The 22950-nt window shown below is 41.2% G+C and overlaps 1 protein-coding gene across 2 annotated transcripts in view; it reads left to right on the plus strand.

The window, feature by feature from the left end:
• CHN2 (chimerin 2) overlaps positions 1 to 22950 on the plus strand; it is a 157597-nt gene that overhangs the window by 112361 nt on the left and 22286 nt on the right. For both annotated transcript variants that reach the window (XM_057365517.1, XM_057365516.1), the window contains exon 7: positions 21478 to 21555. In XM_057365517.1, coding sequence (XP_057221500.1) covers positions 21478 to 21555 — 78 coding nt within the window. The remainder of the gene's footprint in view (positions 1 to 21477; positions 21556 to 22950) is intronic.

The raw sequence follows: 22950 nt of genomic DNA on the forward strand, positions 1-22950 counted from the left end.
TGTAGCTGACCGCAATTTTCACTACTTGATAGCTGCTGGAAGAAAATGTGCCTGTGGGTGAGTTGGGCACTTCACCAAATGTCTGAGACCGCTCATTTGAAATTGTGAAGAGGGGGAGTCTTTCTTCTCCAAAATGTGGCTGGTGTTTTCACATGGGGTGGAAGAAAAAAAAAGAGGTTTTTCTCGAGCTGTTTTTCACACTGTTGAGTAGCATCTGGCTCCCAGACTTCTCTCTTTTCAAGCAGATTGAAGGGAACAGTTGCTCCTGCCTTTAGCACCTGGGAATAGCAGCTTTGGAAGAGGCAAAGAGCCCTTATCCTTACTTACAGGGAATAAAATTGAGGAAATCCTTTTCCTTTCTTTTTCCTCCTCTATCAGAGATCTCTGAGAAATTTCTCGTTTTCCCCTTTCTCCATCAAAATGAGGGCTTTAGGTGTAAGGGTCATCACCCTTCTGTGGTGGAGTCAGGTCCCTAGCTAAGGAGAACACTGTCTCCTTGCAGCAGTGGTTAAAAGGGCCTCCAGGGTGGGTTTTATCTTTGTACCTGAGTAGACACTAGAATCATTCTGGACCATCTGTTCTGAACCCGTTTGCAACATTCACTTCTCCAAATTGTGCTTGCAGTTATGTGCACTCAGTGCTACAAAAAGAAAAAAAAAACAGAAAAATACACATCAGATGGCATCCTCYAGTTTGGTTTGCTTTAAATCTCTAATTAGGCTGCTTCTGAAAATTACTCTCCATTTTTTCTGACTGCCCTGATTCCAAGAGAGATTCCTTCTCTTCTACAATGGGACTGTTCTCCCARTGAGTTACTATCCTGGTTGTGCAGAGGGATAAATGCACAATTTCCTCCATTTGAAAAAGGCCCAAAAACATTCTTCTGCTCAGCTTCAGCCGTTTGGCTGGGAGGTTTCCACATATGTGTCAAGCTGGATTTTCTTCTCCAACTACAGAAAACTACTCAGATGAGGTGGGGAAAGTACAAGCTTTTGACAGCATGTAGAAGATTCCAGCTATTTTAGCTCATTGGGAATTTTTCTGCACAGCATTTTTCTGTTGAAAAATGCCAGCTCCTCATGATGGAGGTTCAGTTCCAACAAATTGCTCACTTTAACAGATAGAGACTTAAGGAACCTGAGGCTGGAGAGGCCAGGCTCAGGCTGGGGCCCAACAGGATGGTGTTTGTGCCCCATGAAACTCTCCCTAACAGAATTTTAAAATTCTGGATCCAAAGTCTCATCATTGCCCTGTTGTCTGCAAAAAAAAATTGTAAAAAATCATTGATTCCTCATACTTTTCCCATGATTGACCCATCCACAAAACTATAACCTAATCCTTGCGAAGCTATGCTGGCTCATACTGCAGATGTCCATCCTTGTTTTTTTAAGCTTTGGTTTTATTCATGTTTTCATGTTTTTTTAACCATGTTGGAGTCATTGGGGTTCCCCGAACTCATACTTTTAGCTTGARAAAAGGATTCCTATTGTTGCAGGAGTCCAAAGAAATTAGATTAAAATGTCAACATTGAAAGAGTTTTGAGGGCACAAAATTAAGATCAGGAATGTCACCAGTACAGCCTCAGCTGTACATTTACATGATGGAGGTTTTGGTTACGGGATCTCTTCTTTCGTGTGGGGCTGCAGCCTCACTCAGTGCAGGAGAACTTTTGCTCAACTAAAGCAGCACAATTATATAGTTAAACRGGCTGTTTTCCCAAGGCTGGGTCCAAGCAGTTTAAAAGCAAGAAGAATTTCCAAACTTTGCTTTCCCCTGAATGCCACAGCTATAGCTGACTACTATTCCTATTGTTTCCACATCTTGATGACTATTAAGCCATGGCTGCGAGTGAGTGGGTGGCTGTGGGCAAGCAGCTTTGCCTTGCTATTTATGGAAGTGAACGGCATGTGATGAAAAGGGAAAAAAAAATCTACTGCRGTAATGAAACTGGTTGAAAGTTGCACAATGGGCTGGACCACATCCCTGCCCAGAGCCTTCRTTTTGTGTTGGCAAGTAGCTCAAACATCTTCAGAGGCTAATGAGGCTACTTCTGCTACTGAGTGCACAAATTAGATTCTGCAGAAGTATTGAGTAAGTGCAGGTGAAACTAATGGGATCTGTTATCTAAATATAGAAAATAATATTCCCTATTAAATGTTATTTAAAAAATGCAAGCTGCAACTCCAATTAGGTGCCAAAAATGAGAAAAGATTGATAAAACCAGCCAGTCTCTTGTCAATGAGCTGGGAATAATATCAGCTTTCTGATGAAAACTGTTGTGCAGCATCCAGAYTCCACAGCTTCCCAAATCCCTGGTGAGCCAGGAGGATAGGGATGGTCACTAACATTCTGGATTTTGAGGAGTTTGAGAGGAACGTGCATAATGTGAACTAGCTTGGAGAAAAATAATCTGTGCTCGTGTAAACACAGACAGCATCATMAGACTTCAAGGGTCAGAGCCCAGCTTGAATTAAGACAGATCTCTCTTATTTAATATTTAGCATTGGGAAGATGAAAGAAGTATTGCCCTAGAAAAATCTGTTTTAAAATTCTGCTGGATGCTGGGATTTCACTTTRGAAATAAATAGGAACGTTCTTTCYTTTGCTTTGCACTTCAAAGATTTACATTCATGACAATGAGTAATCAGCTGTTTGCTGAGTGMAAGTCAGTGTGATGGAAAAATATCCCCTGGTTTGTTCCGTGAAGTCGTGGGAAGAAACAAATAAAACAAATTATGCAGGGAATGTTTGATGGGTTTTTAAGAGCATATTATGGCTGATTAGAGCATTTTTTACCACTAAGGGTAAAAACTGTCTCTGTAGTTGTTAGAAGTGATTTTTTGGGTCATAATATTGTAATAAAAAGGAAAATAATCCACTTTTTTAGAAAGTGCTCTGGAGGGTTTATTCCTAGACCATGCCCACCCCCTCAGTTTATCACTTGCTTCCCATCAACCAGAAACAAGTATCTGCTCATCTCACAGATATCCTGAGGAATACTATTAATAGTTTCTCTTCATATTAGTATCTTTTTTTCTTTAGTAGCACCTATGTGTACTAGGCACTTTATGTACTAATAAGAAAGCGAGCTGCTTTTCCTAGGAACTTGTAATCMATTGGGATTTGCCTGAAGTAGGGTAAAATGAATCTTTCTGGGCTGTATTTATTTGTTCTTTGTAACAATTTATCTTTCATGCCCAGCTGTGACAGGTCTTGTTTTACAAAACTCATAAATGTAGTAGGTGATCCACAGCAGATCTGAGCATGGCCTACAGCTGGAGTGATATTTTCAGGGAGATAAAAAAGCAACCAAACAACCAAACAAAACAGAATCCAAAAGATGATGATGTTGATGGATCAGTCTTGCTTGGTACTTTTTCTTGCCATTCACGCTCCAAAATCCAGCCATCTCAAAARCCAGTCCAAGTAGATGTTTCTGCAGCCTGCCAAGTTTAAACATTAGAAGGAAGTGGGAGAAGCAAAGTTCCCAGTGCTGGCAGAGAACCACTGGGTAGAAGTGAATCCCAGGGAGCCCAGCACAGTTGTGGGGTSCTCTGGGCATCCTGTCCTCACCAAGAAGAGAAGGCTGGTGGCTCCTGCCTGCTGTGCAGAGCCTCAGGTGGGTGCTCCAGATTTGTTCCTGAACAGATAGCATGAAGGTTCTTTTGTCCTGGAGGTGGTAAAGCAGGGAGGAGTCTTGCAAAGACTACATGAGAACAAAAAAATTCACATCCTCACTGGCATTTTAAATTATGTGAGATGTMCAAGAAGGGATACTAGCTCTAATGAATTCTGCTAATTGCTGCTACCATTTTAGGGAAAGATGATTTATCTTCCTTGGGTAGACGGCTTAGGTTCCTATTTAACAAACAGACTCACTGACACAGCTGCTGGAGATTCCTATTTCAGTTGTATACTTCCTTGCACAATCTTTCTTTAAACAATAACACTTGGAACGTATGCAGGAAGAATAGGTGACACATTTTTGATTGTARAAAAGGCTTTATTTTGATTTGACTATGAACTTAGATCCATGTGAAAAAAATGTGGTCAGTCTTTCTAAATGCTGTCCTTTTTCCTTGTATATCCACTGCTATAAAATACAGTTGTGTGRGACTGTAATATCCAAAATTGTGCATCCAAAAGTCTAAATATTTGCATGTTTCTGATGAAGCATCCTGATTATTATATTCTACCCATAAACAATTTAGCTCAATAATGTCTAGTTTGGAGACAGACTGTGGGCATGTGAAGGTGGTGTTTACTGTGCATGGCTCCAGTTATCATGATAAGTTTTTCTTTCATCTTTGATACATTTTTCAAACATGGACAACTAATTAAATTTAGATATAGAGATTGTTCTGTACTAATATGCATATTATATGCATATGTAGTATGTGCATAGCATTTCAAAAGATGTGTAYATATGCAGACATACTAAAGACAAAKAGTTRATGTTATATTACATGCATATAATAGATTCATAAATATAAAATGCCTTCACTGTTCTTTGGTTTCCATGCAGATTTACGGTCTATCAAATGGATTAAGGCCTGTGGCTGCTGCAAACCCAAGWAGGCAGCTGCTCAATATTTATTTTTATCTTCCTTGCTGAAAAAGTAGGCCCACTGCTCATTAAATTACTCCTGGTTCTTCCAGTAATCACTGTCTCCTTCAGCAGGAGTTCAGGTTAGAGATATCTGGAAGTTTTCCAGCAATACCTCGGGTTTTTTTTTCCTTTTTTGTTTTTGAGAAAATATATGCTTGAAACTGTAATGTTTCAGTCAAAAGAAAAAAAATATTTTACTGAGTCCAAGTGGCCATATGTATTCACACATCACACCTCCACCCTCAGCATTCACACCTCACTACTTCCTTGGATTTCTCTGGGTGTCCTGAGCCTTGGTTTAATCTGCCTGATAGATGGGCTAATTAAGTTGAAAGCTAATGATCCCTGGGCCTTAGGCTGTCTGCCATTAAGCTGAGAGCCCAAACCACAGTCTGGCTGGCAGATCTTCCCCAGGCAGAGCAGACCTGAAACTGGGCCATTTTTGCCAGAAAACTTCTTCCAYTGAAAGCCCACCATTTACCCAAGARTTTCAAATTTTGGAAAAAAGACAGGAAATTTTACAGAGAACAAATCCAATTCTTTTCAGGCAAGTCTAGTCCAGTCACACTCAGGTACATCATCACATTAATCTGTAATACCTTTATATTAATATTTGCCTTTTCCTATTCTGTTCATGGACAGACTCTATGAGTACATGCAYATATATATATATTTATATATGTATATGTATGTGTGTGTATATATAGATACACACACCCCAAATAAGACAAAATATGTTGTCTGTAAGTAGGTAGATTTCTGTTGTGCCCAGAAGGGCAGAGAGGGAATTCTTCAGATAGTTCTTAGCTCTGGTATTTCTTGTCTCCTAAATGTTTTAGTTTGAAGYCTATTTATAAAGTTAGAAAGTTATTTTAAAGATGTATTTTAATGGAAAGTCTAAGAGAGGTTAATTTTGAGCTAAAAGGCTCGTGATTTTTCAGTAGATGTTCTAAAAATAGTTTAGATGTGTACGCAGTTTGGGCTGCAGAGTTTTGCAATAGCAGGGGTTGGTCCTTGGGCAGATTGGGGTTTGTCAGGAATTACAAAAGGGAGTATCAGGTTATAAAATAATCTACATCCCATGATAATACTCAGGAGAACTCTAGACTCTTATAAACATTAAATACATTGACTAGACATTGTTGTACGCATTTCTCYCTTGACCTTGTGCTGTTTTATTCCCTGAAGAAAGAAGGGATCTAGTTATTCTAGGCAAAACRGGGACAGCAAGGAGAAAAAACTTTGAAACAAAATGGGATTTCTACTTCCATGCTCTGCTTCATTTGCATTTTAGTCAGGAATTCAGCAGCTGAGCAGAGACAGGAACTTCACTACTTGTGGTATTACATATAGTGCACTTTCAAAACACTCTAGTTATTTACTATTGGGTCCTTGATCTTTGAAAATACTTTTTTGCAGCCTTAAGTCTCTTGTGGTTATGTTTCATTTGATGTTTTTTTCCTGTGTGAACAACAATGTCCTTGTTCTGACGGCRGGGCAGCTCTCTAGAGTGTAAGCTCCTCAGGGCAGGGAATGTCTCTCCCTCTGTGTTTGTCCCATGTCGCTGCTGCCTTGACCTGGGTGAAGGCTCGAGCTCCTGTGCACTGTTGCAATGCAAATAATAAACACTACTGAAAGGTAAAGAGTCTGTCTGGTCAATTGGAGCCTTACCCAAGTATGAACAGAGGGAAATTGGGTGTCAAAGTCAATGCTCTCCATTATCGGTTGTTTTAACACACGGTGACAGTTTAAAATAGTACTGAGTTTTATAAATTAGCCGTGCAGCTACTTGATGATGTGCAGGCTTTAGAAGATTTGCTGATGGTAAATATGATGACATTTCTTGTTAACAATAAATAGTGAGACTGTACAGATTTACCAAACAAAGGAAAATACTTACTCTGGGATCCTGCCCTGAAGGAGGGCTTCTGTAAGTATAAATCTCTGTAAACTGCAGAATTACTAAAGCATAGAGCTAAGTACTTTTGTAAATGCAGAGAGTCTAATCACTCAATTCTCTACATGAATTATCATAAAGGTAATTGTAGAGGGCATTTATTCTTTTTTTCTTTAAAAAAAAAAAATAAAAAAAAGCTTCTCCAGGCAGGGACTTAATGTGTAATAGTGATTCCATGTTAGCAAATAAAAATGGAACTTGACAAGTTGAATTAGCTCTGTAAGTATTTTTCTCATTTGATGTTTCATACAGTTATGGGACCAGAGTCATCTCAGCTGAATATGAATAAGAAATCATGGGGAATATTGATGGTATGGATAGCATATGTAAAAGTGCATTGAAAATAGTGGCCCAAATGTGTTTAGTAGGATGGATAGCTCATTTCTAATCTGAGACAGGCAATTACACAAGGGCAAGAAGCAGAAGATGAAAAATATACGAGGTAAAAGTCTGTCATAATGACAAGGCAGAGATCACTGTTTAGAGCTGGTGCTGAACTACACAAGATTCTCAACTGAGCATTTACTGAATTCTTCTTCCTTTCAAGTGGAACATTTTATGATTCAAAAGTAAAAAATAAAAGATCTGCTGTTGTTRGTTGTCTTTGACATCGTACTTTTGGAGAAGTGTTTTAAGTATTACTCTGTCTGCTCGGGACAACTTTCTGATTGTTTAGATGATGTTTTTTGGACACAGAAAAATTTGCCAGAGCTGCCACTGTTCTTCTTCACTTGTAGGTTAAACTTCCCATGACTCTGGTCCRTGTGAAACCAAGGAGCTAATCTCCTTATCCCTGACTGATCTCCAAGGTTCCTCTGATCTCATTTGRTGCTTAGCACTGCTACGGTTTTAAGATGTGATGCTTCCCCACCCTCGTCCCTTTCCTTTGTACATGATATGGCAAAACCTGGTACCTGGATGGTTCCTGATCCTCCCCTTATCAGTAAAAATGTACGTTTATCACACTGCTGAGACCATCACTGATCACACTGTCACAAATTTAGCATGTTAAGACTTAAAAGGTTTAAACCTGTAAAGCTTGAGGTGATTTCTGAATTGTTGCCTGTAGAGGTAACCTTCCTCTTCCCAACATTTTGCCAACACTGCTGGAGTTAATGAAGAAGATTAGTGAGAAAGCAAAGAAAAAAGCTCAGCTGGGAAGATCTCATTCTACACATCAGGAAAGTATCTAGGTCTAGTGCCTGTGAAACTGGGGTGCAAATGAAATGTGGAGCAGGGGAAATGGAAGCAACTGGCTTGCTTTCCAGGCCAATTTTGTATTTCTGTGATATTACTAAGAACCCATGTTGGCAAGTAGCAAAAAATTGCTATGAATTAAAATAAAACGAGGGCAGCATGCAATCATGATGATGTTGATAGAAGATGGCGGGTCATTTAGTGAAATCCCCCTGTATTACAGCAATAGTAAACACACTTGTTAAACTTCTGAAAGCAAATTAGATGGTTTTAAAATGAAGTGAAAATGCATTTAAGTGATAAATTGACTTACTTTGTTTCAAAGAACAATACAGTGCTCAGCTTATGTTTCCAAATGTAGAACCAATGAGCTGTTCTTTTTCAAGTGGCAATAAAGAAAAAAACCTTTTTTTTTTCCTAATTTGGAAATTAATGTAATATAAATGGAGGCAATCAGTGTGCTGTGAAAACAGTACCCAAAAGGATGCGTGTGGAGCTATGGTTTTGTCTTAGTGCAGAGAAGTCTGATTTTAGTTGTCTTGTGCTCTGGCAAGAGTTGTCTGGTTTGTGTAAACTCCAGATTTTAAATGCTGCATTGTCTGGTCCTGGCTGAGTAAATTCTTCATTAATGCCTTCTATATTAAGTGTGTCTGGCCCCTCCACAGAGASTGAAGTGTGATACTTTGCAAACAGCTGAGAGCCTTTCTAAGGCATTCCTTCAGGGGCACTTCTCATCCCTCAGCCCTCACAMGGGCATGGCTGTGGTGTGGCCCCTTACCTTGGTGGCTAGGTTAAGTCTGTCTTTCAGTTGGAAGTCCCCAGAGAGCAAAAATGAAAGCAGAAGATGGCCATGATTCACATGAGCCTTCTAGGACATGAGCCTTTTGTTACTGCTTTCTTCAGCTAGGAGAATGAGATTCTTTTCTGCTTCAAATTATAAAGTGTTTAGAGATGTGCCTTTTGTTTTAGTAGCAGAAAAGGCATTCTCAGTGGTGCTGAGGCTGACATGGCAGATTGAAAGAGCCCAGGGGACCAACTGATTAACAAAAAGGAAATTAATGTAAAGCTCTTGTATCTCTGTATWGAGCTCATACAGGGGAATACAACTTGCTTGGCAATCATCATTAGAAGACCTCATTTGAAAGTACCATTTTATCAAAGCTGCATAGTCGAGGGCTGTAGCAGTAATGAGTAATTTCTGCTCTTTTGTTTTTACTTCTGTCTGTATTGCGATAAAAGTAAAACTCAACTTTTCATGATCAAGCACTGAGGAGGCAGCATAAAGGCAGAAAAAGATTTAAGTTCGATTGACTGAAAYGGTTCCAACTACTTTTAATGTTTTATTAACTGTTTTTAACAAAACATTTCAAACTGGAAACAGAAAATCGGTYTCTAAAATATTTCAAACCTAAGTGTTTCCACATTTGAAAAGAAATGTAAATTGGCTCTTGGTCAGAACTTCCCTGTGCAAAGTCCCTGGTCTGATGAGTCATATGTTAAGCAACAAAAAGTGTTTCCCTGAAAAATTCAGCCCTGGGTTCAAGCACACTGACTGATAAGATGTTCTACTCTTGAGATTAGCAAATAAAACATGATAGAACTTTATGAAGAAGCAAATGAATCATCACTCCTTTTAATCATCACCTCTGGTCTAACTCCATGGTTTGCTGAATTCCTTCTACTCTGAATTAGTGACAGTGGAAGGTGTGCAACATATTGTTGTTTTGAGGCATTCCAYTCTATGCTGGTGCTGCCATCAGCATTGCTGAGACAATAAAACTCAGAGTGTTTGATGGGAGCTGTTACATTTCTTGTCTCATCATTATCATGATTTTCTGCGCTCCCATCCACTGGGCACTGCTGTGCAAACACACTGAAAGCCACAGCTTTGCTGCAGGAGCCTCCCAGAMAGAGCTGGTTTGTACAGCTGTGCCCAAGGGAATAACCTGAACCTTCTCTGGGTGGCTACATGCGAGGAAAGGCTCTGCTTGTTTCTTTGGGCAGAGCCACAGTCAGGCAGTGACATCTCCCAGAGATGCGGATCAGCCCTTGGGAGCAAAACCATCCTGAGGCCTGAGCCTGATCCTGGGGCTGCAGCAGGAGCTGCACAGAGGAGTGCATCYCTGCTGTTSCCAGGMRSTCAWGRAGAGAAGAAATTGYTTGCTTTTTTSCTTTCAGGGAAAAAYCAAACCAAAACCAAAAAGCCACACACCTGGAAGGAGTTTTTTATATTCTTTCTGTTCTTTGCAGAATGGCATCACCTTCACGTGGTAGCGTTCCTGCACATCCAGTGCCTGCCAGTAACAGAAAGAGGGTGGCAGCAGCTACCTGGCCACTTCAACAAATGTCTTTAATGAGACATCTGTTGCAAAGCAAAAATCTCTGCTCTGCAGAAAAACGTTGGTGCAGATGGCACAAAATCCCACACATAGAGAGAGGCCAAATTCCCAAGTCCCACAAGTAATCAAGTCATGTACATAAGATAATAAATCAACTYAGATAAATACCTTTGGTGTATGGCAATCACAAAAAGAACTCTGTGATTTTGTAGATCTGGAGCTRAATTCAAGGCAGAAAAGTGACAACAAAGTTCACTACTTCCAGAACTAAAGCTTGGCACTTTTGTTGTTGTTGTTGTTGTGTTCAATTTACCTTAGTTGGGCTATGAGATATAAATGAAATMTTTTACCTACAAAGTGTTATAGCAGAATTGGTCCTAATGGTGAAAATCGTTTACTCTGTATTTGTTTCTCCAGCTATATTTTATTAATTCCTGATCACCAATGAAACAAATAAGTTTCAAACCAAGTTACTGCAGTTGAACTACAGCCATGGATAGAAGTAGGCTACAGTATCAGTCTTGCTTTCAGAGTACTTTAGAAATGCTGCTGTTGATATATATAGTATATATATATATATATATATATATATATATATATATATTTATATATATATATATATATATATATATATATATACTATCTGATAGTATATATATATCCATATATATACTATCTCATAGTGTGTGTGTATATATATATATACTATATATATATATATACTATCTGATAGTATATATTCAGATTAACTTTAAACTGTTAAAGAATATAAGCATTAGAGTGGTGACCACTGTATATTTTTAAAAAATATCTCTCACTCTGCAAAATACAAACTTTTTCCTGTTTGTGGGCAGTTGATTGCAGTGTTAGTCCATGCCACTGGTAGCCCCACAGGTCCCATGAATTAAATCCCAGGCTGAGGAGTGATGTCATTCCCTCAGCTCTYCTTTAATCTCCTTTTTGTGCTGAGAGCAGCCATCTGTCCCTGTCCAGACAATGATGGAAGCAGCTGTGCACGGTGTGCCATCAGGAACAAAAGCCTCTGCTTCATACCAGAGGGCASCGGGCTGCAGGTCAAAGGGGGTTAGAAGGATATCAGGGTCAAATGACACCTGAACAGAAAAATAAAACTCGGATTATACGGCCTCTATGTGTTCATTCAGTAGCAGAAAARTGGGGTCAGCCTTTGTCTGAGGGTTTCTCTAATGGCCTTGGGAATGTGTGTGTGTTTTCAAGGATAGCTGCTTACCCGTGGAGTAATGGAGCAACAAAGCCAGTTTCAAGCAGAGGGCAAAGCAAAAACGACACAAAACAATTATTTTGAAGRGAAAATAAAACAGCTTGGATGCATTCTTGTACTTTATGCAAGTTCAAAGAGTGTGATCTCAAGTGGTTTGCRTATCCTATAACATGCCCTTCTAAAAGCGCAGTGAACCGTGCTTTTCAAGTGCAGTCTGCWGCACACAGGAGTTCCCTTGCTGTTTTGTGGGAAGAGGGATGCTGAACGCGGGCCAAGCTGCTCAAAACCTCCTTTACAACAAGAAGTTGGTTATGCTGTGAGTAGCTTTTCCTGCAAGGTGAGCTGGAAGGAGCTTGCAGGAGGGTACATGTGCCATAGAATGAAACTGCCACTCCTGCAGATGACTTTCTGCTTTTCAGTACATGGTGYCAGTCCAGTCCCAACTCTTCTCTTCTATGCTGGGTCCCTTTCAGAACAGAAACTGATGCAAGTGTAAGCTCTAGGAGCTGTTCTTATATAAATAGCAGGAATGTAGTACGTGGAGTAAAGTCCAGGCATAGAATGAACTAGGTAAGTGAACCTGGCCTCATTCAGAGCCTCCCATCTTTTCTTTAATCCCACATCACTTTTGTCTTKGTGTCTGCATGGATTCCTTCTCTGTTTCTAAACAAACACACCTTTCAAAGCCAGAGATATACCAGRGGCTGTACAGTCTTACCACTTTTGGGGTGACAGCCTGGGATTGGATGCTGTCTGTCACTACCAGGGTTAATGACATTCCTTGAAGGTGGTGGGACAGAAGCAAATATTTCACAAGCAGGTAAGCTGTAAACACAGTATTCTCCTCTGTCAGGGGAACATGTCCTGGGACATTCATGGMTATCCAATGAGCTCAGACAGCCATGGCTGAGCTATCACCAAAAACAGTGATCCCCTCCGTGCAAGTTTCACTTATGGGAAATGGTTCCCTATTGCCCTCTTTGGTTTTTTTGCAGTGCAATTCCTAAAATACACTCAAATAAAAGTTCACAGCCATAAAACACAGCATTTTTATAAAACTGGCATTTCTCTTTTTTTTTTTTTCCTGGTTAAGGGCTGTTGGTTCAGGCTTGTTAAAAAGTATTCTTTCAACCTGAAAACATGTYGTGTTCTTATTTGCTAATTGACTTCTTTGTTTCCTAAATGGCATGAATAAGTCCTTTCACCTTACATTGTCTACTGAGTTTATGCCTTTTCAATGGGAAAAAGTCACAAGATGCTGCAGTGAAAGGGGATAGATATATTGCTAATGATGGAAAACACATGACTAGATTTCTAGGTCATTGCACTGTGTAGTTTATCTGAAGGTGCCGTGACGGCTGAGCAGCAGTGTAATTCAGTCATGTGAATTAAATTTGAGACTGAAGCTTTAGAGTTCCTTCACAGCACCACAGTTTCAAGAAGCTGCCAAAATTAGAGAAAAATCCCGTTTGCCACTTGATGCTGATGTTGGCACTGTCCTCCCTGCAAATCGCTTATCRTTCCCATCTCCCTGTGAGTGCTAAATGAACAGAGCATCACACCTTTGAGAATACACTCCTGAGCTGTTACTGCYCAGGAAGAATTTTATGGATTGCCAGTTTTGTAGACAAGATGATCACCAGTTCATGAATCACTGGTTCACAATTTGTTCTTTCAGTCTGCATAAATCTCTGTTTAACCCACAATGAAGTCTCCTGTTTTAAGCTGTCTTAAGCTAGAACAAAACTTGGGGCTTTGCTGTTGGTTTCTGAGACTGCCACAGCATATTTTACATTCTGGCAGCTCCTCCAGCGTTGTTTTACAGCTCCTCCAGAGATCAGGCTCTCCGAGCGGTTAGTGGCTCCGGAATAAATGCCATTGCTGTCTGACTGTTGTTTCTGGGAAACTTTCATGAAGCCTGTTTTCCTCCACATTTTATCATAATCCCAGGAGGGGCAGATTTTTTCTTCTCTGTATGAACAGGCTCTCCGACTGCAGTCTGTAAGATTCAGCCCAGAGTGTGTAACACTGAGTTGGTCTCACTGCAAGAGAAGTTTACTGTCACTAAYATATGGAATCAGAACTCAAAGTGAGGAACTTTCTGACTTTTATTTTTTGTGTTGTGGGCTTTTTTGTCGTGTTAGGTTTTGTGTGTGGAGAWGATAGACAGTTACTGTGTTTCTTTGAGATGACACCTGGCTGTAGGGTGTAGCAGTGTTTGAGACAGAGAAATGAGAATTCTCCCAAAAGTGAGGGTGTAGGTGCTTGTGTAGGGTGCTGTGTATGCATTTAGGAGTGCAACAAGGCATAAGGTCAAACATCCAAACATCCATTGTGTTCACCATACAATTTAGTAGCTGTATAGAACTGGGATTTATTATAATGCTGATATTACACAGAATTTTAATGCAGTCTCACAAAATGTGGTCCTCAGCCTAACCCTGTGTTTGAGCATGACATCCAAGCAGCTCCTTTAGCAGTTCTGGTTAATGACAACCCCATATGAGCAAGCCTAGAGGGCCCCAAGGACAGGACCGCTGTTGCCTATGGTGCCTCCAGGCCTTTTGCCATCTTTTTCTCTTCTCCTAAAGAAAAAGTTCCCCTTTCAAGARCGCTGTGCTGCACTCACAGAAGTCATCTTTCTCAGAAGTGACATTCCCAGACAGGGAAGTAAATGTTAACTTCTCCACTTCTTTGTGGCAGCCCAGTGGATTTGGCTCTGSTTCAAGCTCTGCAGTCTCCTTGCAAGGCAATGATGGTTTTAATCCATGGCAAACTGGCTTTGCAAAACCAAGTGCTGTTTCTTTGGAAAGCAAGAGCTTCATAGTGAAAATGTAAAATTATGAGTGGGTTGTATAGGTGTACAGCCTACATGGTGCTGACACAGCATCCATTGGGGGTCTGGATAAAACCTGGAATGTTGTGGCAATTTTTTTAAATCGTGGTCTCTTGACTAACAATCCCATATATTGCAGACAGCAGACAGCGTGATTCACTTCCTTCTTAACTCATCGAGGCCATTGTCTGTCATATTAAGTTCATTATGTTGCTAGGCTGTTTTCTCTGTGGGTGAGACAGCAAAATACTGGCTACTAGAAATCTGCATTAACATAGGCTCTTTCCTCTACAGTTATACTTCTTGAAAAAGTTCTTTCAATGAACCCAGATAAACCTACGAAGTTGCATGCAACAGTGTAACAAATGATATAATAAACTGGATATTCCATGTTTCCAGAGCATGAGTCCTGGCCTGTCCAAAGTATGGGGAGTRTTGATAACCAAAGCAAAGTACAGTTATTAATCTATCATTATTTATACATATGGTTGAGGTTGATAAAATAAATGATTCCTTAATTTACTATAATATTGAATAGATAACAGAAGAATAGATATAGAAAAGAGTATAGAGAGRTATTGATTTTACCTAATTTTAAATATCTTAAATCCATGTGCTCCTATCAGAGCCACTGAGTTTTCCTAGAGGATACATAAATGACCTGCAWGAAAGCAATTCAAGCTCATCCATTTTAGACTGGACCTCTCAAAGACGATGAATTACTGTCTGGAGGTCTCTGTTTTTCTCCTTTGGTTATAAAGCAAGAACACATTTCTGTTTTAGCTTAGACACACACACCCGCTGTACATCCATCCATCCATCCATCCATCCATCCATCCATCCATCCATCCATCCATCCATCCATCCATTCTATCCTTAAATGTCTATTTGTTAGAAAAATACTACGTTCATTTTGTTGTCAAAAAAATACCATCATCATTGAATGAATAACAACATCACTGCCAATTTTTCGGAAATATCAGGATAAATAACATGTTTSAATTTTTCTTTGCCTACAGGCCAGATGTTATCATGGATACACATTGATCTATATGTGTGATAGCAGTACTCATTGACATATAGCCAGTTACATGTATTGTATCCCCAGAGAGAACAAGAGGTCATTTAGAAATCAGTCCAGTGCAGTTTCCCTGAGAAAGCCCTATTTGCAGATGAAGTGGCTCCTGGCAGCCCTGTGGGGACCTGGGGTTCCTCCACAGCAGCAGTGGCCCTGGTGTGCAGCTCTGCTCTCATCTGCCCTGCTCTGTCCTCATGCTTCTTCCCTTTCAGCCCTCTGCCACAATTTTGGTCATGAATATTAAGCACAGAGGAGAGGATCATGAACTTGGCCAGGAAAACGTCATTAATAACCTTGACAAGTATGGAGATGGATTGGGAAGGATAAAGGAGAGAGTGGGAGGAAAGGAAGTCGAGACAATAAATAGGCTAGACCTGCTGTTACCATGTTAATCTCTGCAGGGTTATTTGAGGGAATTGCTGYAGTAGTTCATACTGTACCTAGATCCTTTCCTTAATTCTAAACAATTTCTTCCTGATRCTGACACTGTATTTATAGCACAATGAGTATTTATTATAGTTTACAAAMATAAGAAATCAAAATACTATTTTGGACATATTGAATACAAAAGTGGATGGGAAATACACAACTTAATGCATTAAGTGATACAATTGCCTAACAACATAAAAGCTTTTAGTTCACTCACTATTTTTTAATTGAAGATGACTATGTAATTGCATACCACTTAATGTGATCTCCAGTTGTTGTTCCAAAATAGACAATAGTTTATTATATTAATACACTATAAGAGGCTTACAACAACTATTATTTTTAATAATGGTCTCACCAGTGCCTTCCTGATTATACACTGTTTCACCTTTGGCTGTTACATCGTTTTGTTCACTACATTGTTTTGAGAAAAATAATCATGATGCATACAGAAAAATCTGTTGAGGAGGATTTAGAAAGGGGATCTGAAGTTTAAGGGAGATTATATTTCCATTTGCTGTAGGTAAATTACRTCTTTTATCTGTGGAGGAATGGACTGAATACCCTGTCAGAAAGAAGGGCATATAAATGACAGCTCGTCACTGTGATGCTAATAAATAATCAATCACATTAATTTAGGAGAGGTGTAAATATCACAGTTTTAATAACTTTACATCAGAGCATGTACTTCAGAAGTCCTCCTAAGTAAATAGATTATTTTGCTGTGGATTATCTGCAAAAGATAACTGTGAATGGTGGTGATGGCAGTGCAACCAGGTTCTTCAGAACAGGAGTCCAGTGTAGATAATCTGCTGCCTGAACAATTATGCATGCCGTTCGCAGATGCTCAGTCATAATTTTCAGAAGTACTGGTGGTTATTAATAAAAAAAAAAAGAAAGTTGAAATTCCAAGTAGTAAAAAGCAAAACTGTAGATAAATCTCAATTTTTTTTTTAAAAAAAAAAAGTGGTTTTTTTTTTTTTTTTTTTTTACTATCAGCGTCCAGTTTACTAAGTGACGATTCACCATGGAAGGAAGTTTTATGCTGGAAAAAAGAGACTGTTGTGTTTCATGTGGGGAAGGGGCACCCTTGAGGAGTCCGCATGGACCTGCATTTAGGGGAAACTCTCAGTGATCGCAGTTAGAAGACTGTTGAACAGAGCTTTTACCTTTTGATTCCCTGGGAGCAAGTAGGTGGTGTTCCCCTCCAAAAGCAAACTAGAGAGCAGTGGCAGTCCAGTAGCTGTGCAATCCTATTTCTCCCCTAGCCCCTGGCCTCATATTGTGGATGTTCCTGGCTCTGCTCAGCTCTGCAACCTCTGCTCACCTAATTGACGTCAGGAGCATTCCCACCGCAGAGAGGGTTTCTTAGGAAAGGTGGTTTTGCAAGACCGGGTTGGAAAGCACCGCTCCGCAAGCATCGTGCTTAGCTTTGTGTACAGCGTGTTTTCTGCTTGGAGTTTGTTTCCTCCCACGGTCTGAGCAGCACAAAGCCTTTCAGTGGCAGCTCACAGTGCTGCACAGTGGGAGGCAGGCACTGGTGGGACTGTGGCATGGCAAAGGCCTTGGGCTGAATGGCCTCCACCACCATTTCCCCTCTGCGCCCTGTGTCTTCTTTGACGTGTTCTGAGTACATCGTGGGAAGAGCTCCGTGGGAGAAAACCAGGGAAAAACCGATAGCTGTAAGATTCCTGCCCCGTGTGTCATCTCCACCACGTGTTTGCAGTTGAGCAAACATAATCGGTCTGGCAGATAACCGAGTGCCTGCAAGGAAACAAGCCTCTCTTTGACCTATGACTGTATCCATGAGCAGAGTTAAGTGTATTTAGTTAGAGATCMGTCATGGATTTGTCACAGCTCCTCATCACGGAGCAATCTCTGTTTCACTTGTGGTGTCATCCAAGGGGAAGTGCCCGTGCCTCTCCTGCTGTGTCCTTCTGCAGAGCAGCCAGCCACGGATGTGCCCCCCAATCCGCCCTCCCTGCCAGCCCCGGGCAGGCGCGGTGGCAGCTCAGGGACAGGAGCCATCACTCCCATGGAATCTCTTCCCACCCCGCTGGAGCTGGCACAGGGAGCAGGGCAGAGTTAGAGTTCCCCCACTGCTTGCTTCCAGCAAGTCCTCTGCACTGCCCACACCACTGGGACAGAAGTCATGCCACATGTACAAAGCCAAACACTTTTCATACTGCAATTTGTTCTTTCCTCCGCCCCAGGCCTTTGTTAGCAAACAAGACGCCAGTCTTTGAGGGGACAGACAATGGTGTGGTTCAGCTCGTGCTGCGGACGCGCGCGGGAAATGGCGCAAGAGCTGAGTCGTCGCCTTCTTCCCCCCTGCCCCGCCCCTAAATTTTATTATTMTGGTTCAGTGACATTTATTTTGCTCTAAATGCCTGATTTCCTATAAAGCACAGCTGTTTTACAAAGAGACTAGTAAACAAAAATTGTATGTTAGGCAGAAATTCTTTGATCTGAAAATACGGATAACCCAAATTTGCCTTTCAGCCTTCACCAGCTTCACATTCAGTGACAATCACCAATAACATTCTTAGCCACTGGCCTTCTTCTCTTCAGCTGCAGTCTAGCTCACTAAGTTGATCAAGACATGCTCTTTGAATGARTTGAATACCATGTGCAGCCAATTTTGTATTAGGATAAAGGAAAGGGATTAAAGAAGAGCACTGGGGTGGGCTTGTGGTATAAGGAACTGATTGTGGCTGAGAATTTGTCATTGYTGAAGTTTGCATTGTGTTTCGAGAAGGAATTGGCTGTATATGTGGTCCAGCTCATCCGAGTTTTATAGCACCATTTTAAACACCAAACCTGTGGRGCTTTGTATGATTAAGCTCCTTAAGAGGATGCACTTACTGCTGACCTTCTGTGCACATCCTGTSTCTGCAGCGAATCCCCCTAAAAAACTGTCTAAACAGGGCCCGAGCAAGGCAGATACCCTGGGGATAAATAAAATTCCRTACATGATAAACAGTAAATACGGCTCTGCCTTAGTCATATGAACTGGTTTGGCTGAGTTTTCCTCCCCCAAGGCTATTAAGTTTAATGCCTCTGTGTGAAAACTCAGAGTTTCTATTAAATATGTCTGTATGTCTGATCCCAGGATGACACTCTGATATTCCAAAAATAGTTTAATAAATTGAAATTCCAAGATGTAGCATCATAAGCCTGTCACTTGAGTATCAAATCTGCCATGTTATGTAAAAAATATTGGTTATATAATGGGATTTTTATCAGTCTAGTGACATAAACGCAAATATTAAAGCATTATTAGTAAACCGACCTCTCTCTGACTTTGGATCTGTTATGCTGGAAGTTAGAGAAAAAGTAGCWTACGTATAAATGAGGATTTAGATGCTGTGGCTTCAGAGGTGTCTGACAGCACAGAGCTAGTCTGGGGTTTTTCTTCCAGTTAAATACATTTTAAATGGCCCTGAGAAAAGAAACTGGAGCGTGATAGAAATTTTGGGCAACCCCAAGGTTTCCTTTGCAATGGCCCAAACTGGAGCRCACAAACAAAGGTCTCCTGAGAGACCAGAGATGTCCCAAAGAACAATACTTTTAAGCTCTTGAGACACATGGAGAGAGAGCTGGGGAGCTATAGTCTATTTGCTGGAAAGCAGACAAAGGTCCTGAGCTAGCAGAAACTGGGACTCACTACGAGAGGACATATGGAAGAGCAGCAGGGATTTCCTGCAGGCAGAGCAATGTTCATGCATGCATCACAGCCAGTTGTCACCAGTGGTCAGATAAGAGTGCCAAGCCCTGGGGAAAGTCTGAATGGGCAGCAGCTGCTCAGGGAGCAGAGGGTTTGTGTGGAAGTCCTTCCTGCTGGGGAGCAGAAGCTTTGGAGCATGGGAGCGTGTCAATCGTGATGTTGAGTTACCTGGGAAAGAAAGGAGTTAAGTATGCTGTGCATGGAAGTAAGTGCATCATTTTATAACWGAGAAGCTGATTTTCCAGGTTGCACAACTTCTTGAAAACCCTAAGTAGGGTACTCTCTGAAATTGCACAGCCTGATGTTACTSACGGACAGCCATCTGTCCCCATGGGCTTTCAAATCAGCAGAGCATCACTTTTACTRAGTGCAGGCAGTCTGTGTGGTGGAGGGTTTAGTAAGTGAATTAGATGAACCTTCTGACTTTTCAGCCTGAGGTGAAAGCAGACTGGAAAAAATAGATGCAAGGTCAACTTCACAAGTTAATATAGGTGAATTAAATACTTTAATTTTGCATCTTTTCTGGGTTAGTTGAAGTGGGGCAGACAGTAAAAGGCTGATGTGCTCTTTCAGTGTCTCCAGTTCAAACAGGCAGTTTTCCCWGTAGCACTGGCAGCTCCCCACTCTGCTCTGTCACAGCACTTCAAGCATTAGGCACACCTTTATGGCTTGAATCTCACAATGCTCTGCTGAGCAGGGAACTCCTTCTATTATGGATAAGGAATTGGAATTCTTAGTGAAGGAGTAGAAGTGSTGGAGGGAAACCAGTGGGGAGGGGGCACTGAATGTGCTTCCCAGCAAATCTCAGTATCAGATATCTGAGTCCTGGGATGCAGAACTACCTGCCTGTGAAGAAGTGGGTCACATGTCCAAAGTAAAAAAAGCTACTACTGAAAGCTGTAGCACGGGCTGGTCAGGGTCCCAATACCTCCTGTCCCTGGCCTTTAACCAGAAATCAGTTCCTCTCAAAATCTATAGATGCAGATAACCTGAGTAAAGGATGACTTCTCTTGCTACCTTGAAGATCCTGTTCTGCAAACAGGGCTGTGCATGTGGGCTKCCTGCATTCATGTGAAGCTCCCCTGCTGCCTTCACTCGAGTGCTGCACAGAGCTCCAGGGCTTCCAAGCCCTCACAGTCCCAGCTGTGCTTTCAGCTTTCCCTGGCASTGAGCTACCTCAGTGCTAGCAAGTGCACACTGACAAAATGCTTAGTTTAAATCATGGCATAAAAGTGCTGTTACTGCYTGGAGGGCTGCTGGATTTTTTTTTTCTCTTGTACAGGATATGAAAAGGAAAAAAAAATAAATAAAAGAGAGATTTTTTTTGCCCTGTAAGATTAAACAATCATCATGGTTTTAAGGGCTTAATCTGCTGGCATGCAGACTGCTGGCTGATAAGTCTCCGAGTCTGAGTGTAATTGGATGCAGCATCGGATTCAGTTGTGTGGGCTTTCCAGGGGCTTTTTGTTTGTTTGTTCATTTTTTTAGCACACTGCAGAGTTGGAGAGATTTGTCGCTGGAAATGCCTTTGGGGGCGAAGCTGTAACACTGCGTGTCCCCCAGCCGGCATTTCAGCAACACCTCTCTGGAGACCCCCGCTCGGGGGCCACAGTGGGGGAGGCTGCTCGGTGCATGAATTCGTGCTATTGTTCGAGGCTCACATCTGCCTCAAGAAATTGCACGGCACAGGCCGTTACTTATTCAGATGCAGAAGCTCCTTCCGTCCCACAAGACGGCCCATTCAAGTCACATGCCAGAGGTCTCGGCAGAATGGGCTGCAGCTGCTTCAAATCTGCTGTCTAACATCAGAAGCAGTTGGACAAACTGTACCGTGCTGACTACAGTCAGGCTCCCCGGCGCCGAGGAAGACAGGGAAAAGATTTGGGATCCCAGCGCTATGTTCTCAGAGGATCTKTGGCTGGAAAATGAGAAAAACTGTGCTGTCGTTCACAAGTCGAAGCGAGGAAGGAAGCGCCAAGAGCTCCTGGCCGTGGCCCTGGGGGTGAAGGTGGGAGTCAAGGGGGCACTTTTGTGGCAACCTCTGAAACTCTTTGCCTATTCACAGATCACCTCCTTGGTCAGAAGAGCAGCCTTAACTCAGAACGACAACCACTTCAACTATGAAAAAGCACACAATTTTAAGGTAAGCACGGCTTGCTATTATTTTCAGCTAAAAAGTTCGGTTGAGATGCCTCGCATTTTATTTTTTATTGTGATAAGGTTTGTACTCATCTATTCATACTAGCTCTAGGAGAAGGATTGAAAAATGCATTTTTCTTTCTACTTTAAGTTCCATTAACKAAATTCTTAGGATGCTGTCACATAGGCACTTAATACAAGTAATGGTTTTGCTGTTCACTGCACTRCTTGTCTGGCAATTTAACTCTTTCACAGATTCAGTTTTCTTTTTTATTCTGAAACAAAGTGCTTCRTATTTATTGTCTATCTTAAGTGCATCTACTCTTAAATAAGAAAAAAAGCCCCTTTTCAAAATCCAGCTCGTATCAGAAGCCAGTAGTATTTTAGCAGCAAACATATTGGACCATTTCTGCTTTCAGAAGAAGTTGGGGGAGCTCGGGTGCTTCTAACAATAAAGCAAAGCACAGCGGTGGGTATTGTCTCCCAGCTTTTGTTCCCCCACCATATGCTAAGGAAATGCCCTCAGAGTCCCACTGAGCTGTAGGGTCTGAGCTTGTGTTTGGTTGTCAAACTGAAACAAATCGCTGGACAAACACARGGGCATTTAAATGGATCATCCATTTACCGTCTGTATATGCAAAATCAGATTCTTGAGGATTCTTTTCCCGAGTGCTGTCTCTGGCAGACTGCAGCAGGGAAGTGACTCAGCTTTGGAAACCGACCTTCCAGGCGGTTTGTATTAAAATATTTTGCCAAAAGGACTGTGCTGGTTTCCGMGCATGCCAGCCAGTTACCGTATCTAATGCTGTCAAATTGTGTTTTGATGCTTATCGGGATAAGCATTGAGGATAAGAGGCAGTAACAAGACAAGAAAGGAATGTATCTCCACTTTGAAACATCGGTTTAGTTAATGCTCCTTGAGGATGCTGATCTGGGTCACTGTCAGAATAGTTCAACTCATTAGCAGAACAAGAATTTTCTGATGTTCATCTAGGGCCTGTCAAAAAAGGAGAAGCAGTGATCAAAATCATTTCACTTAGCAAAAAAGTTTCACTTCTTATTTTTCTACATAGCCTGCTGTGCAGACATTGCTAACCTCTGCAGTGCTTCTGCTGTAGTTGGCAAATCGATAATTTAATATTAGTGACCAAAGCAAATAATAGYATCCCTTTTATCATTCCCCTTCCTTGACCCAGTCTACAGAAAAGTCAATATTTATCTCTGTGATCCGCACTGAAGGAAATAGGGGAAATACTCTGTTTTCTTGCTTGATTAAGCCAGCTTTCATTCTTCCTGGGTTTTGCCCTCATTATCATTTTAATATCAAAACTATTTTAGTTTAACTAGAAAATATTTTCTCATGGCTGAGACTACTTTCCTCTTTGACCCATGCATTCTT

The sequence above is a fragment of the Malurus melanocephalus genome, unplaced genomic scaffold (genome assembly GCF_030028575.1).
Source record: "Malurus melanocephalus ecotype Western Australia unplaced genomic scaffold, MMel_1.1 scaffold_53, whole genome shotgun sequence".
NCBI classification, from domain to species: domain Eukaryota; kingdom Metazoa; phylum Chordata; class Aves; order Passeriformes; family Maluridae; genus Malurus; species Malurus melanocephalus.